This window comes from Cebus imitator, unplaced genomic scaffold, assembly GCF_001604975.1.
Source record: "Cebus imitator isolate Cc_AM_T3 unplaced genomic scaffold, Cebus_imitator-1.0 Scaffold432, whole genome shotgun sequence".
Lineage (NCBI taxonomy): Eukaryota > Metazoa > Chordata > Mammalia > Primates > Cebidae > Cebus > Cebus imitator.
This window is the reverse complement of record NW_016107747.1, coordinates 1,689,975-1,713,544: the sequence shown is the minus strand read 5'-3', so window position 1 is coordinate 1,713,544 and position 23,570 is coordinate 1,689,975. Positions and strand designations below refer to the sequence as shown.

The 23,570-nt window shown below is 39.3% G+C and overlaps 1 protein-coding gene across 1 annotated transcript in view; it reads left to right on the top strand.

Moving 5' to 3' along the window:
* LOC108290352 (copine-4) overlaps positions 1 to 23,570 on the top strand; it is a 249,371-nt gene that overhangs the window by 83,982 nt on the left and 141,819 nt on the right. The window contains exons 5-6 of the mRNA XM_017510143.2: positions 1,994 to 2,068; positions 12,713 to 12,796. Of these exons, the coding sequence (XP_017365632.2) occupies positions 1,994 to 2,068; positions 12,713 to 12,796 (159 nt within the window). The remainder of the gene's footprint in view (positions 1 to 1,993; positions 2,069 to 12,712; positions 12,797 to 23,570) is intronic.

Here is a 23,570-nt window from a genome sequence, read left to right as displayed (position 1 = left end):
TTTTGTGGGGGGACCGAGTCTCATCCTGTCATCCAGGCTGGAGTGCAGTGGTGTGATTTTGGCTCACTATAACCTCCACCTCCCAGGTTCAAACGATTCTCCTGCCTCAGCCTCCAGAGTAACTGGGATTGCAGATGCCCACAACCATACCCAGCTAATTTTTATATTTTTAGTAGAAACAGGGTTTCACCATGTTGGCCAGGCTTGTCTCAAACTCCTGACCTCATGATCTACCCACCTTGGCCTCCCAAAGTGCTGGGATTACAGGTGTGAGCCACCACACCCGGCCCTGAACTTTTTTTTTTTAAGCACAGGAAAAAATTCAAAAGGGTTCTCAGTGAAAGTTGTGGCCATTCTCACAATAACTTACCTGAGTTTATTGCTTGAATATTTTAAATGACACTGCCATGTTAAAGCTTTTACATCTTCAGCCATAATTCAAGTGGTCTTTGAAGACCCTAATGGTGCCCTAAAAAGCCGTGGACCCATGGGTTCACTCCCAGAGCCCACAAACCCAGTAGATCCAGGTATAAGTTTGCTATGGTTCTTTCCCAAAAGAACAAAATTTCATCTTGCCATATTTTCTCTGAGATATTCTGAGATTTTCTTCCTCTACACATCCCAGAAAAGTATGATCTTTTTCTTAATTTTAAATGTTTAAATGCTCTCTTAATTTTGGGTCTTTAGATCAAAACATTGGCTTTAATAACTTCTAGAAAATACTTGAAAAAGTACGTGAAATTTTCTAGGTCTCTGCAGATGGAGAAAATCAGAACTTTCATCATTTTCCAAAGGTGTCTGTGACTGCAAAATAGCTAAGGGTCAGCACTCAAATGAAGTATAAGAGGCCTTAAGGTGGTAAGGGATGAAAGAGGACCAAATGAAAAATACAAATATGATAGTTCTTGGGTTATCAAGCACTTCTGGAGTCTTTCCTGTATACCTGGACTCACGTTCTCTACTCTCAGTTGCCCATACATTTTTGGGTCTATCTTTCTTAAGGCAGCCATCTTAGCTTTAAGATTCGATGAAAATAACTTAAATTTTCCAAAATATTTGGAATACTACCAGTGACTATTGAGAGCATATGGACCCAACTCGTAATGGAATTGTTGAGCTCAGATAAAAAAGAGGCAAAATTGAATTAAATCTCAGTATCTTGACATAAGCAATTTGATAAACATATCCATGTGCTTATCAGGATAAAGGATAAGGAAGTCCAGAGAATACCTGGTAAATCCTAACATAATTTATAAAGGTTTTAACTTACATGCAACTTGACTGGCCCCTAGATTTTTGTTTTTGTCGTCATTATTTTTCTGCTTTCTCCACCAATTTCTGCTCCAAGGCTTTGTTGAGAGTCACTAACTATTAAGTATTGGAAATTTACCCGTTATGAGAAAGCCTTTTGGTCCATGATTTCTTATACCAAAATCTTTGTCAGGAATGATCTGTTCTTGGGTATTAGGGCTTAGATCCTTACATATACACACACCCTCATCTCAGAAAACCCAGGGACAGTCTTTTGAAAAATAGGAATTAGAAAAGTTTGACATAGAAACTAGTTTATTCCACCATTTCTTGTTGGTCTCACTCAAAACAGTAAAGAAATATTATTGTTCTTCCTTCTCTATGATTTACCAAAGGGGAAAAATTGTAGTTAATTATAGAAATACTATCCAATATCATGTGACCTTTAAAGAAAGAAGCTCTTCCAAACTGCTCTTCTATTTTTTTCCTCCAGCTTGGGTCCCATCTCTTATGTTCTCATGCTCAGCATAAATGGTGTCTAGTTATTCACCATTGTCTATTCCAGGGAGTTCCCTTGAATATCTAGAATTGCTGTGCTATAGTCACTAGGGTTGTGAAAAAACTCCTTGCCCAACATTTGTCTCTGTTGAGTTTTCAACCAAACAGGACCTAAATTTGCTCATGGGTTTTGGAGCTGAGGAATCCACCCTCTACTGCAGCTGATGTGTGCTTTTTTCTTTAGGTGATTGCGGAAGAATTATCTGGCAATGATGACTACGTTGAGCTTGCATTCAATGCACGAAAATTGGATGACAAGGTAAAGTGTTCGGCATTAACCTTATTGAAGGAAGTAATAAAGCTAGCACACGGTTTAATCCGATTTCCCCCTGCAGCTATTTTTTCCCTTTCACCCACATTATCAAACAGATCCAAAAATTCAGAGAGGTCTACGAAGTAAGGTTTCCCCCAAACTAAGAAACGATTGATGAGAAGGGGAAGAGACTATAATTAAAACGGGACAATTTTATTACACCAAAACTGTTTCCAAATGCCACAGGTCAGATGTACACAGGTAAACATTATTTAACTCTATTTCTAGAGACATTCTAAGGGAGAGGAGAAGATGTGAAAAGGAAGAAGAATGACATTTATTAAGCACGTATGTTTGCCAAGTACAGGGTTAAGACCTTTTTATGCAGTATCACATTTATTCATTGTACAACTCCTATTTATTGGGTATTAATACTCAGCCCATTTATGTATTCATTGGTTCACTCTTATATTTGTTCATTTGTTCACTCATTCATCATTCATTTTCCAAACCTTTGTTGGGCGCTTGTTATGCATGAGGTTCTGGAAAAAAGACATATCAAAAATAGACATTCCACTCCCGTATCTGCAACCTGGAATTCATCATTGAAGTGAAACATACATCTAAAAAACAATGATATAGTAATACTATAACCATAATAGAATGTGATAAGTGATATATAATAGTGTGTCCTAGTAAGGCCAACTTATTCTACCTGGGGACATCAAGAAATACTTTATCGTTACAAACTAATTATATTTAAATTTTAAAAGTATCTCGAGTAGATTATGTGAAACCATCAAGAGCTGCTACCTTTTTGACATTAGCATGAACTAGGTGCTGGGAACTGCAGTGTGCATTGATGTCAGTTGGGAGTGAGCTTTTAACTTCACCTTTTCACAACTGTTATACTCCTTCCCCTTTATCATCTTCCCAAGCTTCAGAAGAACTCACAAAACACTTTGTAGTATCTTCCTGGTGCTATTATAAGCCATTGGGTCAGTGTATAACAGTTTTAAGCTACTTGCTTAATGGCTTATAATGGTTTATCTATGCTTAGTAGGCTCTTAAGTACCTCTAATTTTTCCTCTAACTGATTTATGTTACAGTAAAAGGGGACTTGGAGGTTTCTTGGACCAGTTGGCTTTGAAGTGTTTGAGCAGTTTCCCTTTGGTCAAATGAACACTTGCTCAGAAAACTGAAAGAGCCCCCTGAAGCATTTAAAATGGTTCTAAATGGCTATTCCCACTATTGACTGTACTGATTGTCCAGGGCCCTGGTTATTGCTGAGCCTCACTGCCCCAGTCCTGGAGACCCCAGTTCCTTCAAATGTGGCTATATGTCCAGATCCTTAGTAATTCAGAGAACAAATCAGAGACATTTGCTCCAGTTTGGACTGGGAGGTAAATGGTCTCAGATGGAAAGAGGGCAAAGTTGTAGAATTGAGGAGTTAGATGATACCATAAAGATCATTTCACACAACCTCTTCAGGAAACAAGGGCTCAGCAAGTTATAATGATTTACCCAAAGACACAATACTACCACTCTGGTTTTTTATTGCTGAATGGCAAACCATCTCAAACCTGGTAACTTAAATGAAGAGCTGTTCTGTTATAGTGAATGATTTTGAGGGCCAGAAATTGAATCAGGTTCAATTGAGCAGTTCTGCTGTCTATGATGCTGATGCAAGTCACTCAGTGGTATTCAGCTGGTAGATGAGCTTCTCTGGATGGTCCACACTAGCTCTACTCACATGCCTGGTGCATGAGATGGCTGAATGGCTGTGCTTAGCTGGCTGTGAACAGTCCACCAGAGTGCCTACATGGTGGTCCTGGGGTAGTCACGCTTCCTTTAGGGTATCTGGCTTCCCCCAGAAAGAGCATCTCAAGAGAACAAGGGAGACGCTCCATGGCCTTTTCTCACCCTTCTTGGACTTGGAAGTCATTGTCATCACTTCTGCTGCATTCTTTTGGTTACAAGAGAGTCATAAGGCCAGCCCAGATTCTAGGACTCCACACCATGCTGGGGCAGTGGCAAAATCATACTGCAGAAAAAGCATATGGACTATGAACTTGTGGTCAAGTTTACAAAATGCAATCTGCCACAATATTTTTGTGATAGAAATAGAATAAAATAGTACAATTATTTCATGTCACAGCTGGAAAAATAGTTCCCAGATGCTCTCAAGGAGGACTCTTTTCTAGCTTTTAGCATTAAAAAATTTTACTATGGCTACCTACATGTTAGCTGTTAAAACTTACTGTATCTAGTTAAACTTATTGTATGACTAAAAGTCACTATAAAATAATCCTCCTAATTTTGATTGTGTTAATGAGTATCACGAAAGTAACTAGTTTCTACATACATTTAAAAATTAGAGTATGAATATGTAGGAAAAAAATGCTCTATCGACTTCAGACAATGATTGTAGGACATCTGGATCTGCAGTCCCTTGGCAGTAACTCTGGTAGCCCCCAGGAGTCTACACACTTCAGGTAAAAAGCCACTGTGTAATCCAACTGCCTTATTTTATAGATGCAAGTTTTGTGTTTCAGAGATGTAAAATGACTTACCAAAAGCCACACAGGTACACACTCATAAAAGAAATCAGTGCAGGAGAGGGACTCAGTCAAATTGCCTGACAAAATCTGAGTCTTTTGGAGCAGAGAGTTAACGAATAGAAGGTGGTTTGGTCTCAGAATATGGAGGACTTGGAAATGCTTTCATGTATTTCAGGGAAGTAGGAAGCCAGGAAGAAGGGAGGTAAGAGGGAAGGTCAGGCAGCAGTCCTCCAAGTATGATGCATGGTCCCAGTACCTTTGCAGGGAATCCATGAGATCAATACCATTTTCATAATAATGCTAAGACATAATTTTCGTTATTCACCCTCATTCTCCTATGCATGTACAGTGGAGTCTTCCAGAGGCTATATGTTGCCTCATATTCCAATAGATTGAATACAGCACAAATATGAGGATTCTGCTGCATTCTATTAAGCTAATCATTAAATTGGTTTGCAAAAATGTAAACTAATGCCATTCTTCTCACTATTTTTTAAGTTTGGAAAATATAATTATGATAAATATTTCCATTAAAATACTATTTTTGTTAGGAAGTAGTAGGTTTATTATTTTTAAAATAGTATAACAAATATTGTAACAATTTAACAGTTTTATAATATAAATGTTAATACATATAACCTTCATAAACAAAAGCTCTTTGGGAGCCACAGTAATTTTTAAGAATGTAAAGGAGTCTTAAGAACAAAAGTTTGAGAACCCCTGTTACAGGGTATATGGGAAACCATTAAGTACTTTTGTGAACCATAGCGACAGAGAAATGCACCATGCTTTTTGACAGCAATAGTCATTTTTAATTTGTCTTTCAGCAGACTAGCAATTATCTCCCCACACTTCAATGAGAGCACATAAAATAGCTTAGGTTTGTGAGAAGTAACTTATTTATCTAATGTTAATTCAATTCACTTAGTAAAGAAAGAGGGGGGGTGGGGAGTTGGGGAGAGATAGCATGGGGAGAAATGCCAGATATAGGTGATGGGGAGGAAGGCAGCACATCACACTGCCATGTGTGTACCTATGCAACAATCTTGCTTGTTCTTCACATGTACCCCAAAACCTAAAATGCAATAAAAAAAATTGAATAAAAGAAAAGAAAGGGACTTTCTAACTTCTAAAACACATTTGTTACATTAGCAACTAGTTGGCAGTTAATCTAACAAGTAAGTAGAGGCAGAAATGTAATAATCACTTTGCAGCATTCAAGCTGACAAAAGATTCTTTCTCTTCCCATTCTTGAGAAAGTATTCATATTGGTTCATTGGAACTAAATCTCACACTTGTGGTCTCCACATATGTAATAGTAATAATTATAGACTGCATTTTTAGTGTTCCCATGATGCTAGTTTGATGGGATGCAACATAAGTAAACACATCTGTCTCTAAAGTAGAGGTTAGCCAACTTTTAATAAAGGACTACGTGGTAAATATTTTAGGTTTCGCAGGACATGTGATCTCTGCCCCCATTACTCAGCTCTGCCTTTGGAGCATGAAAACAGCCGTAGACAATGCAAAAATGAATGAGTGTGGCAGTGTTCCAGTAAAACTTGATTCACGAAAACAAACAGAAAGCCAGATTTGGCTCATGTGTCATACTTTGCTGACCCTTACTCTAAAACAATGTAAAATCTCTCCCTAATGTGCTGTGATTTTACCGTTTAAGTATGCCTGCTTAGAAACTGTCATCTAGTCTGCATTAATGATAGAAAACTTATAACTATTGAGCATCTATTAATGTGCCAAGTGTCAGGTGTCTAACCTACATTATCCCCAAAACTCATAAGCATATTCCCAAAAGTTAGTATCTTTATTTCCATTTTACAGATAAAGCACACTCCATTCAGACATTTCCCAGAGTCACAGAATTAGTAAGCCATACAGCCTGGATATGCCTGCATCTTTCAGATAATTTCTTCTAGGTCCAATATTCTATTTACGAGATCACTGTTATACATATACATTGCTTCCTAATTGCTTATCACCCTCTCACTTAACTAAATTTCTTTTATATCCAAGTAAGAAAGCAGAATAATATGGTCTCTGTGTTATTAAAGAACTTTACCACAGCAAAACTTCAGTAAAATGCCCAATTCATTCATCTTTATTGCACTGAACTGTCCCAGTGGCCATCTTAGTGCTGATAATCAAGTTTACAAAGCTGAAAATTCCTAATTAATGTGACCACACAATTAGACCCGAGTTGGTGTTTTGAAGCTATGAATTTCTGAGTGTGCACTTGAGATACTGAGGTGCTTATGAATTTATTTCATTTCCATGAATCAGATGCCTTCTTAATAGTAATCATCCCCGATACTTGCATCATTTTTTACAAAGTGTCTTCATGAATTTTCTCTTCTATTGATAATCATCATAGCAGCCAACTTTTTTTTTAAGATTTCAACTTTTATTTTAGATTCAGGGGTTACATGTACAGGTTTGTTACATGAGTATATTGCATGACAGTGAGGTTTGGAGTACAAATGATCCCATTACCCAGGTAGTAAGCATAACACCTAATAGGTGGTTTTTCAGCTCTTGCTCCCCTCCGTTTCTTCCTGCTCCAGGTGTCACCATTGTCCATTTTTCGCATCTTTATGTCCATGCATACCTAATGTTTAGCTCTCACTTACAAGTGAGAACATGTGGTATTTGATTTTCTGCTGCTCTGTTAATTTCCTTCAGCTGCATCCAGGGTGTTACAAACAGCGTTATTATTTTTTTATGGCTTTGTAGTATTCTATGGTATATAAGCACCAAATTTTCCTTATCCAGTTCACTATTGATGGGCACCTGGATTGATTATATGCCTTTGCTATTGTGAATAGTGCTGTGATGAACACACGAGTGCATACGCCTTTTTGGCAGAACGGTTTCTTTTCCTTTGGGTATATACCAGTAATAGTATGACTGGGTTGAATGGTAGTTCTGTTTTAAGTTCTTTAAGAAGTCTCCAAACTGCTTTCCGCAGTGGCTGAACTAATTTACATTCCTACAAACAGTATATAAGTGTTTCCTTTTCCCCACAGCCTCACCAACATCTGCTATTTTTTGACTTTTTAGTGATAGGTATTCTGACTGGTGGGAGACGGTATCTCATTGTGGTTTTGATTTGCATTTCTCTCACAATCAGTGACACTGAACATTTTTTCATATGTTCATTGACCACTGGTATGTTGTCTTTTGAGAAGTGTCTGCCCGTGTCCTTTGCCCAATTTTTAATCTGGTTATTTATTTATTTTTTTCCATATTGAATTAAGTTCCTTATAGATTCTGAATATTAGATCTTTGGTAATATTTTCTCTCACTCTATAGACCACCTGTTTACTCTGTTAATAGTTTTTTTTTTCTTTATGCAGAAGCTCCTTAGTTTAATTAGGTCCTACTTGTCAGTATTTTTTTGTTGTTGCAATTTGTTTTTGTTGCTTTTGAGTACTTAGCCATAAATTATTTGCCAAGGCCAACATACAGAAGGATATTTCATAGGTTCTTTTCTAGGATTTTTATAGTTTGAGGTCTTACATTTTAAGCTTTATTCAATCTTAAATTAAATTTTGTATATGGTAAAATGTAAGAGTCCAGTTTCATTCTTCTGCATATTGCTAGCCAGTTATCTCAGCATTATTTATTGAGTAGGGAGCCCTTTCTTCATTTCTTATTTTTGTCAACTTTGTTGAAGATGAGATGGCAGTAGGTATGTGGCTTTATTTCTGGGTTCTCTATCCTGTTCCATGGTCTTAGGTGTCTGTTTTTGTACCAGTACCATGCTGCTTTGGTTATTGCAGCCTCGTAGTGTAGTTTGAAGTTGGGTAATGTGATGCCTCTGGCTTTGTTCCTTCTGTTTAGGATTACTTTGTTGATTCAGGCTCTTTTTGTTCCATATGAATTTTACATTACTTTTTCTAATTCTCTGAAAAAATGATGTTTGTAGCTTGATATAAATAGCATTGAATCTGTAGATTGATTTGGGCAGTATGGCCATTTTAACGATATTGATTCTTCTGATCCATGAGTATGGAATGTTTTTCCATTTGTTTGTGTCATCTATGATTTCTTTCACCAGCGTTTCGTAGTTTTCCTTGTAGAGATCTTTTACTTCTTTGGTTAGATGTATTCCTAGGCATTTCATTTTTTTGTAGCTATTGTAAATGGGATTGTGTTCTTGATGGAGCTCTCACTTTGCATAGAAATGCTACTGATTTTTGTACATTGACTTTGTATTCTCAAACTTTGCTGAAGATCAGTTCTAGGAATCTTTTGGCATAGTCTTTAGGGTTTTCTAGGTATACAATGATATCATCAGCAATGAGAGACGATTGGACTTCTTTTCCTATTTGGATGCCTTTTATTTCTTTTTCTTGCCTGATTGCTCTGGCTAGAACTTCCAGTACTATATTGAACAGGAATGATGAGAGTCAACATGCTTGTCTCGTTCCTGCTCTTAAGCAGAATGCTTCAAGCTTTTGCCCTTTAATATGGGCAAAAAAATAATAAGTGCCATCTATGACAAACCAACAGCCAAGCTTTTGCCCTTGGCTGTTGGTTTGTCATAGATGGCACTTATTATTTTCAGGTATGTCCCTTCACTGCCTAGTTTGTTGAGGGTTTTTATCATGAAGGGATGTTGGATTTTATCAAAACCTTTTTTTCTACATCTACTAAGATGATCATATGGTTGATATGTATATATTGAACCAACCTTGCTTCCCAGGATTAAAGCATACTTTATTGTGATAGATTAAATTGTGTTATACCACTGGATTTGGGTTGCTAGTATTTTGTCGAGGATTTTTGCAGCTAACATTTTTCCTTACCATGTACCAGACACTGGACTCAACATTTCCCATGCACCAGCACCTCTAATTCTCCTATGTCACTATGAGGCAAAGGGTGATACCCCTTCCATTATGAATAGCAAACTACACCTTGGAGAAATTAAATATTTTGTCCACAGTTTTTCAGATTATATATGGTAGAGTTGAGATCTGAACGCAATGCTAAAGCCAGTGTGCTGCATATAGATTTTCAGTTACTTGTAGACAGAGACTGTACTTGACCTTTCTTTCTTTGACTTTATCACATGCCCTCCTGACAATAACGTTTGCCTAATTCATTCATGGTATTTAAAAAAAATATGAAATAAAATAGAAAAAGCATTGCAATATATAACAAATATACAACAAGCAAAAGAAATAGGGTACTAAATTGTATATAGATCATGATTACAAAATTTTTAAAAGAAAGAAAAGTATATGCAGAGTCTAGAAAAAGATTTACCAAAATACTATTGATGGCTATGGAATTATGGGTTCTTTTTTCCTTCTTTTTATTTTTGTCATCTCTCTTTCTGTATTTTTCATCTTTAAATAAAAGTGATGGTAACAAAAGTTTTAAATTATCAGTAAAAAGGAAAAAAATGAGAAAGTTCTTATATTGTAGTTAGCAATTAGAATCATAAAAACATCCCCTGAGGGACCAACAATCTATTTAAAGAGGCAAAGCATGAAGTTACAAGAGGAGCCCAAGGGCACATAGGAACAAGCTAATGTAGCCCACATCCATAGGGAAACAGAGAAGAGAGAGGTTTTGATTTTTAAGATGCCTATAGAAACAGAAGCAGGCCTAAGAGGCAAATGTCTTGAGTAAATGCATAAAGGTGGGAATCAGCTAGAAGTGTGTCTGAGAGAGAAATGGGCCATTTTGGGGGATAGACAATGTTTGAAGGGCAAGATGATGATGAAAGCCACCATTTTGGATTCTTGATAAGATGAAGGCTGTGATAATCTGATAACCTTCAGAAATAGAATAGTAGGGGATGGTCCAGACTCTGAGTGTTGCAGAGTATGGTGTTTGGTTCCTGGTTGGGTGGGAAGGAGAGCAAAGGGTAAGATAGTTATTCCCACCTCTCATCTCCTCTTTCATCCTACAAAGATTCTAGACTGACATTCTTCACTACAGAGCCAACTATATTTTACTTTTCTGCTCAAAATCCTTCAGTGCTTCCCCCTGCCTCTCCAGGCCAGTGCAAAGACTTCAAATGAGCATTGAAGGCCCTTCACATCATGGAGCCAACTTTGCCAGCATTGTTGCCAACTCCTCCCCTATGCTTCCTCAAGCTACAGTCTAATTAAATTACTTGGAGTATCCCCCTCTATGTCTGTTCAAAATTCATCAACTCCCCTCTCTTCCCTCAACACTTCTTGTACCTTCATTCATTTATTCATTCATTCATTCACTAATTTATATCTAGACCTGTATCATATTTATTTGTATACTTTTCTTACCAGCAATCTAGATGGTACTTTGAAAGACTGAGATCAGGTTCTATCTGTTCTTACATCTTAACATCAAGCACAAAAGCTCTATGATCAGTATATGCCCTACAAATATTTTGTTGAGCTGAAGACTGGGATGGCTGGTAAAGACATCGACAGTAAAGAAAAATTTAGAAGTAGAGACCAAAGGAAAGTAATGAGTTTGACTCTGGCTTGCTGAATTTGGAATAAAAAATGACTTTTAAGGCAAACATGGGCTTAATTCTGCTAAAGTCTAGATTTCTGGAAAAAAAAAATCACCTGGTGAAATACGCAGTAAAAATGTGATGAAAAAGGTTATTGCTCAGATAACCTCCTATTCTATACCAGGTATTCATTCACTTATTCATATATTTATTCATTCATTCAATAAACATTGTGTACTACTAAAATCTAGACACTATGGAAAGCATAGAGGAAATAGTAAAAATATAAAGGAAAATAGAGTTCTTCCTCTTTGAGAATTTATAATCTACTGGGGTAAAAATCAAGTTTTTAAAAGGGATAGACATAGGTTCCATTTCCAACAATGAGTCCCTTATTTATTTTACATCAGTCTCTCACTAAAAACAAACAAAACACTAGAAGAGATACCAGAGACACGTATTTGAGAGTCCTGAGGCATTGAAAATTTGATGGGTCAAGAAACTGGGCAGAAGAGAAACCCATGGAGGTGATTAAGACATTCTGTGCAGATTTTCCACTCAAGGGAATTCCTCAAGGCTGATTCGTAAAATAGTGTGGATAGAAAGGCTGGGAAGCCTAGAGAAAAAAAGCTACTAAGAAGCAGAAACTGAGCCAAGCTTTTGGTGGTCTCATGAGACTGGGAAGAAAAACTGAAGTTCGGGGCTATTGAGAGAGCAGGGGATAAAGACTCATAGATGTGGCAGAGAAGAGAAGTAGTCCAACAGTCTGAGTGGCTTCACTAATTAGCAAAAGCAGCACAGAGAGAAACTGAACAAAAACCTAGAGCTGAGAAATAGATAAACAGAGCGTTTGAGAGTCTCACAAATAAAAAATGGTATTGAACACTTGTCAAGGAAAAACACCTCTCATGAACACTAGGTTTTCAGTTAGGGTCCTTTAAGGACTATACCCAAGGAGTAAAGGGAATCAGAAAATGATTGGGGCTTTAAAGACATTTGAAGAAACTCAACCTCTAAATAGCTGAATCCTAATTGGATTCAGGAGATTTCTCCCATTCTAATCACTTGCTAGAAGCTAAAGACTCATGTAAAAACCTTCGTGATCTTCATTACACATTGTCTACTATTTAATAAAAAATTAATAAGCATACCAAGAGGTGGAACCAAGAAAGAGATAATAAAAACAGACCTACAGATGATCCAGACATTGTAGTCATTAAATAGGCTTTACAGTAACTATAATGAGCCTATTTAAAACAACAGATACAGTGATTTTCAAAGAACTGGAATTTGAATTGATCTTTGAAGGATACTTTGAATTTCAACTCACCAGGTACTGACTTTACAAAGAACTTAGCATTTGGATGCAATTCACTCTAGCCAAGCCTGGATCACAGGGATGAGGAACAAAGGAAGAAAGGGTGAGGCACATCATCACAGGTAAAGAGAAGAGAGTTTGGGTAGAATTGGGCAGCAAGAGAGGACAAGCATGGCATCCCTTCCACATACGGACAATAGGAAATCAAGAGGGTTTTCCTGTTGATTAATATTCCTCATTGATCAGGACTAGATCAAATGCAGGAGGAAAAACAATTCATTGATGTTTATGTATTTTAGGATTTCTTCAGCAAATCTGACCCATTTCTGGAAATTTTTCGTATGAATGATGATGCAACTCAGCAGCTGGTGCACCGAACTGAGGTAAGAAGAGTCATCTTCAGCTATGCCATCTTATCTCCTAAGATGATACATTGACCTGTTTTGAGAAACTCCTTTTATTTCTTAATGGCTATAGATATACACTTAGACCTGAAGTCTTCAGTGTCCTCAGGAAGGTTCTGCTATTTTTAGCTTGGTGGTTTTTTTTTCACTTTAATCCTCAATTTAGTTGTCAGAAGAGCCTCGCTAACCCCAATTTCTATTGTTGACTTTAAAAACAGATAATTAGCAACTTATTCATAGTAAAAGTATAAATAGCTAACATTTAATTAGGATGTCTAGGTGCCAAGCATTAGACTGTTATTTACATACATCATTTTATTTCTCACAAAAATTCCTTATACATCATGATGATGATGATCATAATGACCCTCATTTTACCATTAAAGAAACTGAACTTTAAGGGGGTTAAGTCACTTTCCCAGGTCTCACAACTAGCAAAGGGTTGAGCTGAGGTTTCAATTGAGGTTGTTTGACTCAACTTCAGGGTAATTTGGGAAGTCAATCTGGCTCCCTAGGGAAAGTACATACATTGGCCTGATGTCAGTCCTATGATATGAATACCTGACCTTTCTTAGCAGCCACTTGGTCTATCTGTATCTCCTTCACACTGTTCCTCTTCTTTCTCCAAGTAGCCCCAACTTTATCTCTTATTACCCTGTTACCCACTACCACACACACATTCAACAACTAACCACAATCTCCATTTTTCATTCTATTTTACTTGTAAAGGGATTCTGTAGTAGTAAAGCACATTGATAGGGAGGAAGTGATATATTTGTGCTGAATGACTTGGAGCTGAGAGAAGATCCAGTTATGCTTGCATACCAGTTGCAGGGTAAAAAAAGAAGAAACCCTCAGGACTTTCATAAGGTGATGGAGTAGTTGCCATGTTCCCACAACATCACATTGGAAATCCAGTTTCCTGAAGTGACAGAGTTACAGGTGTTGTTAGGGGAATGTTTCGCATCCTTGTTATGGTAGACAAAAATTAAATAGTCTTGGATGGGCTAGTTGTGAATATCATCTGATACAAAGTTGATATCTAATAAAATGTGTTTAATAAAAGAATTAATAAATGGTGTTAAACATAAATAGTATGTCTATTGCATGCTATAGAACAATGTAATTCTTTGGAACTTAATCCCTGAAGAATAAATTGAGGTGCAGCTAGCACAGTTGCCCTGAGTGTCATCTCATCACCACCACCAAAAGGAGTTTTTCACCCATTAAGTTTCCTTAGGTGAAACAAACATATTTTAAGGGAAGTGGAGCAAGATGGCCAAATAGAAGCCTCCACTAATCATCCTCTAATCATCCTCCCCATAGGAACACCAAATTAAACAACTCTCCACACACACAAAAAGCACCTTCATAGGAACCATCAGGTAAACAATCCAGTACTTGGTTTTAATATCATATCACTGAAAGAGGCACTGAAGGGCATAGGAAAGACAGTCTTGAATTGCTTAACCACTTCGCCCTCATCCCCTTGGCAGTGGCTGCATGGTGCAGATAGAGAGTGTGCTTGGAGAAGAGACAGTGCAGTGATTATGAGACCTTGCACTGGAACTCAGTGCTGCCCCTTCACAGCAGAAAGCAATACTGGGCATAACTCATCCTGTGCCCGTAGAGGAAGAATTTAAACCAGTCCTAGCCAGAGGGAATCACCCATCTCAGTAGCATAAACCTGAATTCTGGCAAGCCTTGCCACTGCAGGCTGAAGGACTTCGGGGTCCTAAATAAAGCTGAAAGGCAGTCTAAGCCCCAAATACTGCAATTTCTGGGCAAGCACTGGTGCTTTGCTGGGCTCATAGCCAGTGGGCTTGCGGGCATGCAACCTAGTGAGACACCAGCCAAAGTCACCAAGGGAATGCCTGCACCACCACCAGGGAATGCATATCCCACACCCTAGGCAGTGCAGCATACAGGTCCAGGAGGCACTCGTTCCTCTCACTTGAGGAGAGGAGAGGAAAGTGTAAAGAGAACTTTGCCTTGCAACTTGGATATCATCTTAGCTATAATGGAATAGGGCACCAGACAGTCCTTAGGTCCATTCCAGGCCCTAGGTCCCAGATGACATTTCTAAACAAACCCTGGGCCAGAAGGAAGCCTACGGCCTTGAAAGGAAGCAGGATCCATTACCTGCTGACTAAAAATCTCCTGGGCCCCAAATAATCAGCAATTGTTGCCAGGCAGTACTCGCCATGGGCCTTGGGTGAGACACAGAGACATGGTGGCCTTAGATGTGATGTAGTCCATTCCCAGCTATGGTGGTTACTGGGAGAGATTCTTTCTGCTTGAGCAAAGGACATGGAGGAGTAAAGGGGGCTTTGTTTTGCAACTTAGGTACCAGCTCAGTCACAGTGAGGTAAAGCAGCAATTGGGCTCTTGGGATCCCTGACTACAGGCTTTGGCTCTTGGATAGGACTTCCAGGCGTGCTTTGGGTGAGAGGGGAGTCCATTTCCATGAAGAGAGGGTCCTAGACCTGGCAGCATTTACCACAAGCTGACTAAAGAATATTTGGGCCTTGAGTGAACATTGGTGGTAGGCAGGCAGTACTTTCTGTGGTCCTAGGGTGGTGGCAGCCAAGGGAGAAGCTCCTCTGCTTGTGGAAAGGGNCAGAGAAGAGAGAGGTTTTGATTTTTAAGATGCCTATAGAAACAGAAGCAGGCCTAAGAGGCAAATGTCTTGAGTAAATGCATAAAGGTGGGAATGAGAGAGAAATGGGCCATTTTGGGGGATAGACAATGTTTGAAGGGCAAGATGATGATGAAAGCCACCATTTTGGATTCTTGATAAGATGAAGGCTGTGATAATCTGATAACCTTCAGAAATAGAATAGTAGGGGATGGTCCAGACTCTGAGTGTTGCAGAGTATGGTGTTTGGTTCCTGGTTGGGTGGGAAGGAGAGCAAAGGGTAAGATAGTTATTCCCACCTCTCATCTCCTCTTTCATCCTACAAAGATTCTAGACTGACATTCTTCACTACAGAGCCAACTATATTTTACTTTTCTGCTCAAAATCCTTCAGTGCTTCCCCCTGCCTCTCCAGGCCAGTGCAAAGACTTCAAATGAGCATTGAAGGCCCTTCACATCATGGAGCCAACTTTGCCAGCATTGTTGCCAACTCCTCCCCTATGCTTCCTCAAGCTACAGTCTAATTAAATTACTTGGAGTATCCCCCTCTATGTCTGTTCAAAATTCATCAACTCCCCTCTCTTCCCTCAACACTTCTTGTACCTTCATTCATTTATTCATTCATTCATTCACTAATTTATATCTAGACCTGTATCATATTTATTTGTATACTTTTCTTACCAGCAATCTAGATGGTACTTTGAAAGACTGAGATCAGGTTCTATCTGTTCTTACATCTTAACATCAAGCACAAAAGCTCTATGATCAGTATATGCCCTACAAATATTTTGTTGAGCTGAAGACTGGGATGGCTGGTAAAGACATCGACAGTAAAGAAAAATTTAGAAGTAGAGACCAAAGGAAAGTAATGAGTTTGACTCTGGCTTGCTGAATTTGGAATAAAAAATGACTTTTAAGGCAAACATGGGCTTAATTCTGCTAAAGTCTAGATTTCTGGAAAAAAAAAATCACCTGGTGAAATACGCAGTAAAAATGTGATGAAAAAGGTTATTGCTCAGATAACCTCCTATTCTATACCAGGTATTCATTCACTTATTCATATATTTATTCATTCATTCAATAAACATTGTGTACTACTAAAATCTAGACACTATGGAAAACATAGAGGAAATAGTAAAAATATAAAGGAAAATAGAGTTCTTCCTCTTTGAGAATTTATAATCTACTGGGGTAAAAATCAAGTTTTTAAAAGGGATAGACATAGGTTCCATTTCCAACAATGAGTCCCTTATTTATTTTACATCAGTCTCTCACTAAAAACAAACAAAACACTAGAAGAGATACCAGAGACACGTATTTGAGAGTCCTGAGGCATTGAAAATTTGATGGGTCAAGAAACTGGGCAGAAGAGAAACCCATGGAGGTGATTAAGACATTCTGTGCAGATTTTCCACTCAAGGGAATTCCTCAAGGCTGATTCGTAAAATAGTGTGGATAGAAAGGCTGGGAAGCCTAGAGAAAAAAAGCTACTAAGAAGCAGAAACTGAGCCAAGCTTTTGGTGGTCTCATGAGACTGGGAAGAAAAACTGAAGTTCGGGGCTATTGAGAGAGCAGGGGATAAAGACTCATAGATGTGGCAGAGAAGAGAAGTAGTCCAACAGTCTGAGTGGCTTCACTAATTAGCAAAAGCAGCACAGAGAGAAACTGAACAAAAACCTAGAGCTGAGAAATAGATAAACAGAGCGTTTGAGAGTCTCACAAATAAAAAATGGTATTGAACACTTGTCAAGGAAAAACACCTCTCATGAACACTAGGTTTTCAGTTAGGGTCCTTTAAGGACTATACCCAAGGAGTAAAGGGAATCAGAAAATGATTGGGGCTTTAAAGACATTTGAAGAAACTCAACCTCTAAATAGCTGAATCCTAATTGGATTCAGGAGATTTCTCCCATTCTAATCACTTGCTAGAAGCTAAAGACTCATGTAAAAACCTTCGTGATCTTCATTACACATTGTCTACTATTTAATAAAAAATTAATAAGCATACCAAGAGGTGGAACCAAGAAAGAGATAATAAAAACAGACCTACAGATGATCCAGACATTGTAGTCATTAAATAGGCTTTACAGTAACTATAATGAGCCTATTTAAAACAACAGATACAGTGATTTTCAAAGAACTGGAATTTGAATTGATCTTTGAAGGATACTTTGAATTTCAACTCACCAGGTACTGACTTTACAAAGAACTTAGCATTTGGATGCAATTCACTCTAGCCAAGCCTGGATCACAGGGATGAGGAACAAAGGAAGAAAGGGTGAGGCACATCATCACAGGTAAAGAGAAGAGAGTTTGGGTAGAATTGGGCAGCAAGAGAGGACAAGCATGGCATCCCTTCCACATACGGACAATAGGAAATCAAGAGGGTTTTCCTGTTGATTAATATTCCTCATTGATCAGGACTAGATCAAATGCAGGAGGAAAAACAATTCATTGATGTTTATGTATTTTAGGATTTCTTCAGCAAATCTGACCCATTTCTGGAAATTTTTCGTATGAATGATGATGCAACTCAGCAGCTGGTGCACCGAACTGAGGTAAGAAGAGTCATCTTCAGCTATGCCATCTTATCTCCTAAGATGATACATTGACCTGTTTTGAGAAACTCCTTTTATTTCTTAATGGCTATAGATATACACTTAGACCTGAAGTCTTCAGTGTCCTCAGGAAGGTTCTGCTATTTTTAGCTTGGTGGTTTTTTTTTCACTTTAATCCTCAATTTAGTTGTCAGAAGAGCCTCGCTAACCCCAATTTCTATTGTTGACTTTAAAAACAGATAATTAGCAACTTATTCATAGTAAAAGTATAAATAGCTAACATTTAATTAGGATGTCTAGGTGCCAAGCATTAGACTGTTATTTACATACATCATTTTATTTCTCACAAAAATTCCTTATACATCATGATGATGATGATCATAATGACCCTCATTTTACCATTAAAGAAACTGAACTTTAAGGGGGTTAAGTCACTTTCCCAGGTCTCACAACTAGCAAAGGGTTGAGCTGAGGTTTCAATTGAGGTTGTTTGACTCAACTTCAGGGTAATTTGGGAAGTCAATCTGGCTCCCTAGGGAAAGTACATACATTGGCCTGATGTCAGTCCTATGATATGAATACCTGACCTTTCTTAGCAGCCACTTGGTCTATCTGTATCTCCTTCACACTGTTCCTCTTCTTTCTCCAAGTAGCCCCAACTTTATCTCTTATTACCCTGTTACCCACTACCACACACACATTCAACAACTAACCACAATCTCCATTTTTCATTCTATTTTACTTGTAAAGGGATTCTGTAGTAGTAAAGCACATTGATAGGGAGGAAGTGATATATTTGTGCTGAATGACTTGGAGCTGAGAGAAGATCCAGTTATGCTTGCATACCAGTTGCAGGGTAAAAAAAGAAGAAACCCTCAGGACTTTCATAAGGTGATGGAGTAGTTGCCATGTTCCCACAACATCACATTGGAAATCCAGTTTCCTGAAGTGACAGAGTTACAGGTGTTGTTAGGGGAATGTTTCGCATCCTTGTTATGGTAGACAAAAATTAAATAGTCTTGGATGGGCTAGTTGTGAATATCATCTGATACAAAGTTGATATCTAATAAAATGTGTTTAATAAAAGAATTAATAAATGGTGTTAAACATAAATAGTATGTCTATTGCATGCTATAGAACAATGTAATTCTTTGGAACTTAATCCCTGAAGAATAAATTGAGGTGCAGCTAGCACAGTTGCCCTGAGTGTCATCTCATCACCACCACCAAAAGGAGTTTTTCACCCATTAAGTTTCCTTAGGTGAAACAAACATATTTTAAGGGAAGTGGAGCAAGATGGCCAAATAGAAGCCTCCACTAATCATCCTCTAATCATCCTCCCCATAGGAACACCAAATTAAACAACTCTCCACACACACAAAAAGCACCTTCATAGGAACCATCAGGTAAACAATCCAGTACTTGGTTTTAATATCATATCACTGAAAGAGGCACTGAAGGGCATAGGAAAGACAGTCTTGAATTGCTTAACCACTTCGCCCTCATCCCCTTGGCAGTGGCTGCATGGTGCAGATAGAGAGTGTGCTTGGAGAAGAGACAGTGCAGTGATTATGAGACCTTGCACTGGAACTCAGTGCTGCCCCTTCACAGCAGAAAGCAATACTGGGCATAACTCATCCTGTGCCCGTAGAGGAAGAATTTAAACCAGTCCTAGCCAGAGGGAATCACCCATCTCAGTAGCATAAACCTGAATTCTGGCAAGCCTTGCCACTGCAGGCTGAAGGACTTCGGGGTCCTAAATAAAGCTGAAAGGCAGTCTAAGCCCCAAATACTGCAATTTCTGGGCAAGCACTGGTGCTTTGCTGGGCTCATAGCCAGTGGGCTTGCGGGCATGCAACCTAGTGAGACACCAGCCAAAGTCACCAAGGGAATGCCTGCACCACCACCAGGGAATGCATATCCCACACCCTAGGCAGTGCAGCATACAGGTCCAGGAGGCACTCGTTCCTCTCACTTGAGGAGAGGAGAGGAAAGTGTAAAGAGAACTTTGCCTTGCAACTTGGATATCATCTTAGCTATAATGGAATAGGGCACCAGACAGTCCTTAGGTCCATTCCAGGCCCTAGGTCCCAGATGACATTTCTAAACAAACCCTGGGCCAGAAGGAAGCCTACGGCCTTGAAAGGAAGCAGGATCCATTACCTGCTGACTAAAAATCTCCTGGGCCCCAAATAATCAGCAATTGTTGCCAGGCAGTACTCGCCATGGGCCTTGGGTGAGACACAGAGACATGGTGGCCTTAGATGTGATGTAGTCCATTCCCAGCTATGGTGGTTACTGGGAGAGATTCTTTCTGCTTGAGCAAAGGACATGGAGGAGTAAAGGGGGCTTTGTTTTGCAACTTAGGTACCAGCTCAGTCACAGTGAGGTAAAGCAGCAATTGGGCTCTTGGGATCCCTGACTACAGGCTTTGGCTCTTGGATAGGACTTCCAGGCGTGCTTTGGGTGAGAGGGGAGTCCATTTCCATGAAGAGAGGGTCCTAGACCTGGCAGCATTTACCACAAGCTGACTAAAGAATATTTGGGCCTTGAGTGAACATTGGTGGTAGGCAGGCAGTACTTTCTGTGGTCCTAGGGTGGTGGCAGCCAAGGGAGAAGCTCCTCTGCTTGTGGAAAGGGAAGGGAAGAGTGGGAAAATCTTTGTCTTATGGCTTGGGTGCTAGCTCAAGCACAGTAGAATAGAGCACGAGGTGGAGTCCTAAGGTTTCTGACTCCAGACCCTGGTGCCCAGATGGCATTTCTGAGCCTGCCTAGGACTGGGAGGAACTCACTACTCTGAAGGGAAGAACACAGCCTGGCTGGTACTGCCATCTCCTGACTGTAGAGTACCTTAAGTAAACATAGGTGGTAACCAAGCAGTGGTTACCCCAGGCCTTAGGTGAGACTCAGTGCTGTGCAAGCTTCACATCTGACTCAGCATAGTCCCGTGGTAGTAGCCACAGGGGTGCTTGTGTTGCCCTATCTTCAATTCCAGGCAGCTCATTACAGAGAGACTCCATTTGTTTGGGAGAAAGTAAAGGAAGAGGAGAAGAATTTCCACCTGGTAATCCAGGGAATTCTTCCAGTTCTTATCCAAGACCACCATTGTACCTCTACCAGTCTGAAAGAGCCCAGCATCACTGGGCTTGGGATGCCCCCTAATGCGGATACAGTCAGGAGATGGCAGTACCAGCCAGGCTGTGTTCTTCCCTTCAGAGTAGTGAGTTCCTCCCAGTCCTAGGCAGGCTCAGAAATGCCATCTGGGCACCAGGGTCTGGAGTCGGAAACCTTAGGACTCCACCTCGTGCTCTATTCTACTGTGCTTGAGCTAGCACCCAAGCCATAAGACAAAGATTTTCCCACTCTTCCCTTCCCTTTCCACAAGCAGAGGAGCTTCTCCCTTGGCTGCCACCACCCTAGGACCACAGAAAGTACTGCCTGCCTACCACCAATGTTCACTCAAGGCCAAGACTACAATACATATATAACTCTTCAATGCCCAGATACTGGTGAATACCTACAAGCAGCAAACCATCCACAAAAACACACCCTTAACAAACAAACTAAATAAGCCACCAGAGATCAATCTTGGAACAAAAGAAGTATGTGACCTTTCAGATGGAGAATTCAAATTAGCTATTTTGAGGAAACTTAATGAAATTCAAGATAACACAGAGAAGGAATTCAGAATCCTATCAAATAAATTTAACAAAGTGATTGAAATAATTGTAAGAAATCAAGCAGAAGTTCTAGAGTTGAAAAAGGCAAATGGCATACTAAGCAAGGCATCAGAGTCTCTTAACAGAAGAATTTGTCAAGCAGAACAAAGAATTAGTGAGTCTGAAGATAGGCTTTTTGAAAATACACAATCAGAGGAGATCAGAGAAAAAAGTTTTAAAAAATGAAGCATGTCTACAGGATCAAGAAAATAGCCTGAAAAGGACAAATCTAAGAGTTACTGGCCATAAAGAAGAAGAAGAAAAAGAAATAAGGGTGGAAAGTTTATTCGAAGGGAAAATAAGAGAGAACGTCCTAAACTTGGAGAAAGAGAACAACATTCAAGTACAAGAAGGTTATAGAGCACCAAGCAGATATAACCCAAATAAGATGACTTCAAGACAGTTAATAATCAAACCCAAAGGTCTATAGAAAATATCTTAAAAGGAACAGGAGAAAAGAAAAACAAATTACACACAATACGGCTCCAATACATCTGACCACAGAATGCTCAGTAAAAACCAAGAGTGGTATAACATATTTAAAGTGCTGAAGGAAAAGACTTGTATTTTAGAATATCATATCCAGCAAAATAATTATTCAATATGAAGGAGAAATACTTTCCTAGACAAATAAAAGCTGAGGGATTTCATTAACAACAAAACTGTCCTACAATGACTAAGAAAGGAAGTTCTTCAATTCTGAAACAACGCAACATTAATAAGAAGTCATCAGAAGGTTCAAAATACACTGGTAATAGCAACTACACAGAAAAATATGGAATATCATAATGCTGTAATTGTGGTGTGTAAACTACCAATATTTTGAGTAGAAAGGGTAAAAGATAAGAATTCTACCAAACATTTAAAGAACTAATACCAATCCTACTTGAACTATGTCAAAAAAGAAAGGAGGAAAGAATAGTTCCAAATTCATTCTATGAGTCTGATATTGCCCCGATATCAAAATCATACAAAGATACATCAAAAAAGAAAACTACAGGCCAATATCCCTGATGAACATTGATGAAAAAAATTCTCATCAAAATACTAGTAAACTGAATTCAACACATTTAAAAGATCTCGCGTCATGACCAAGTGGGATTTATCCCAGGCATGCAAGGATGGTTTAATATATGCAAATGAATCAATGTGATACATCATATTAACAGAATAAAGGACAAAAATAATATGCTCATTTCAATTAATACTGAAGAAGCATTTGACAAAGTTCAACATCCCGGCTGGGAGCGGTGGCTCATACCTGTAATCCCAGCACTTTGGGAGGCCAAAGCAGGTGGATCACCTGAGGTCAGGAATTCAAGACCAGCCTGAACAACATGGTGAAACCCTATCTCTACTAAAACTACAAAATTAGCTGGGTATGGTGACACATGCCTGTAACCCCAGCTACTTCGGAGGCTAAGGCAGGAGAATCACTTGAACCCAGGAGATGTAGGTTGCAGTGAGCCGAGATCATGCCATTGCACTCCTGCCTGGGCAACAAGAGTGAAAAACTGTCTCAAAAAAAAAGAAATTTTCGCGGGAGGAGGATCCAAGATGGCCGTTTAGGAACAGCTGAGGATTGCAGCTCCCAGTGAAAGTGCAGAGGGTGAGTGGACACCGCGTTTTTATTGCCCACAGACTAGGAAATTCTCGGGCGGAGGAGCTCCACAGGTCGCCAGCGCGGCCGTTTCGGCCAGCATGGCTGTGCGGGCCAGCGCCACTGCTTTGCCCCATGCGGCTGCTTTGTCGGCGCCCCGGAGCCGCGGTTCTCCATACAAAATACACCAGTCCGGGTGCCCTTTTGGCTGGTGATTGGAGCCACGGGAAGTCGCCCAT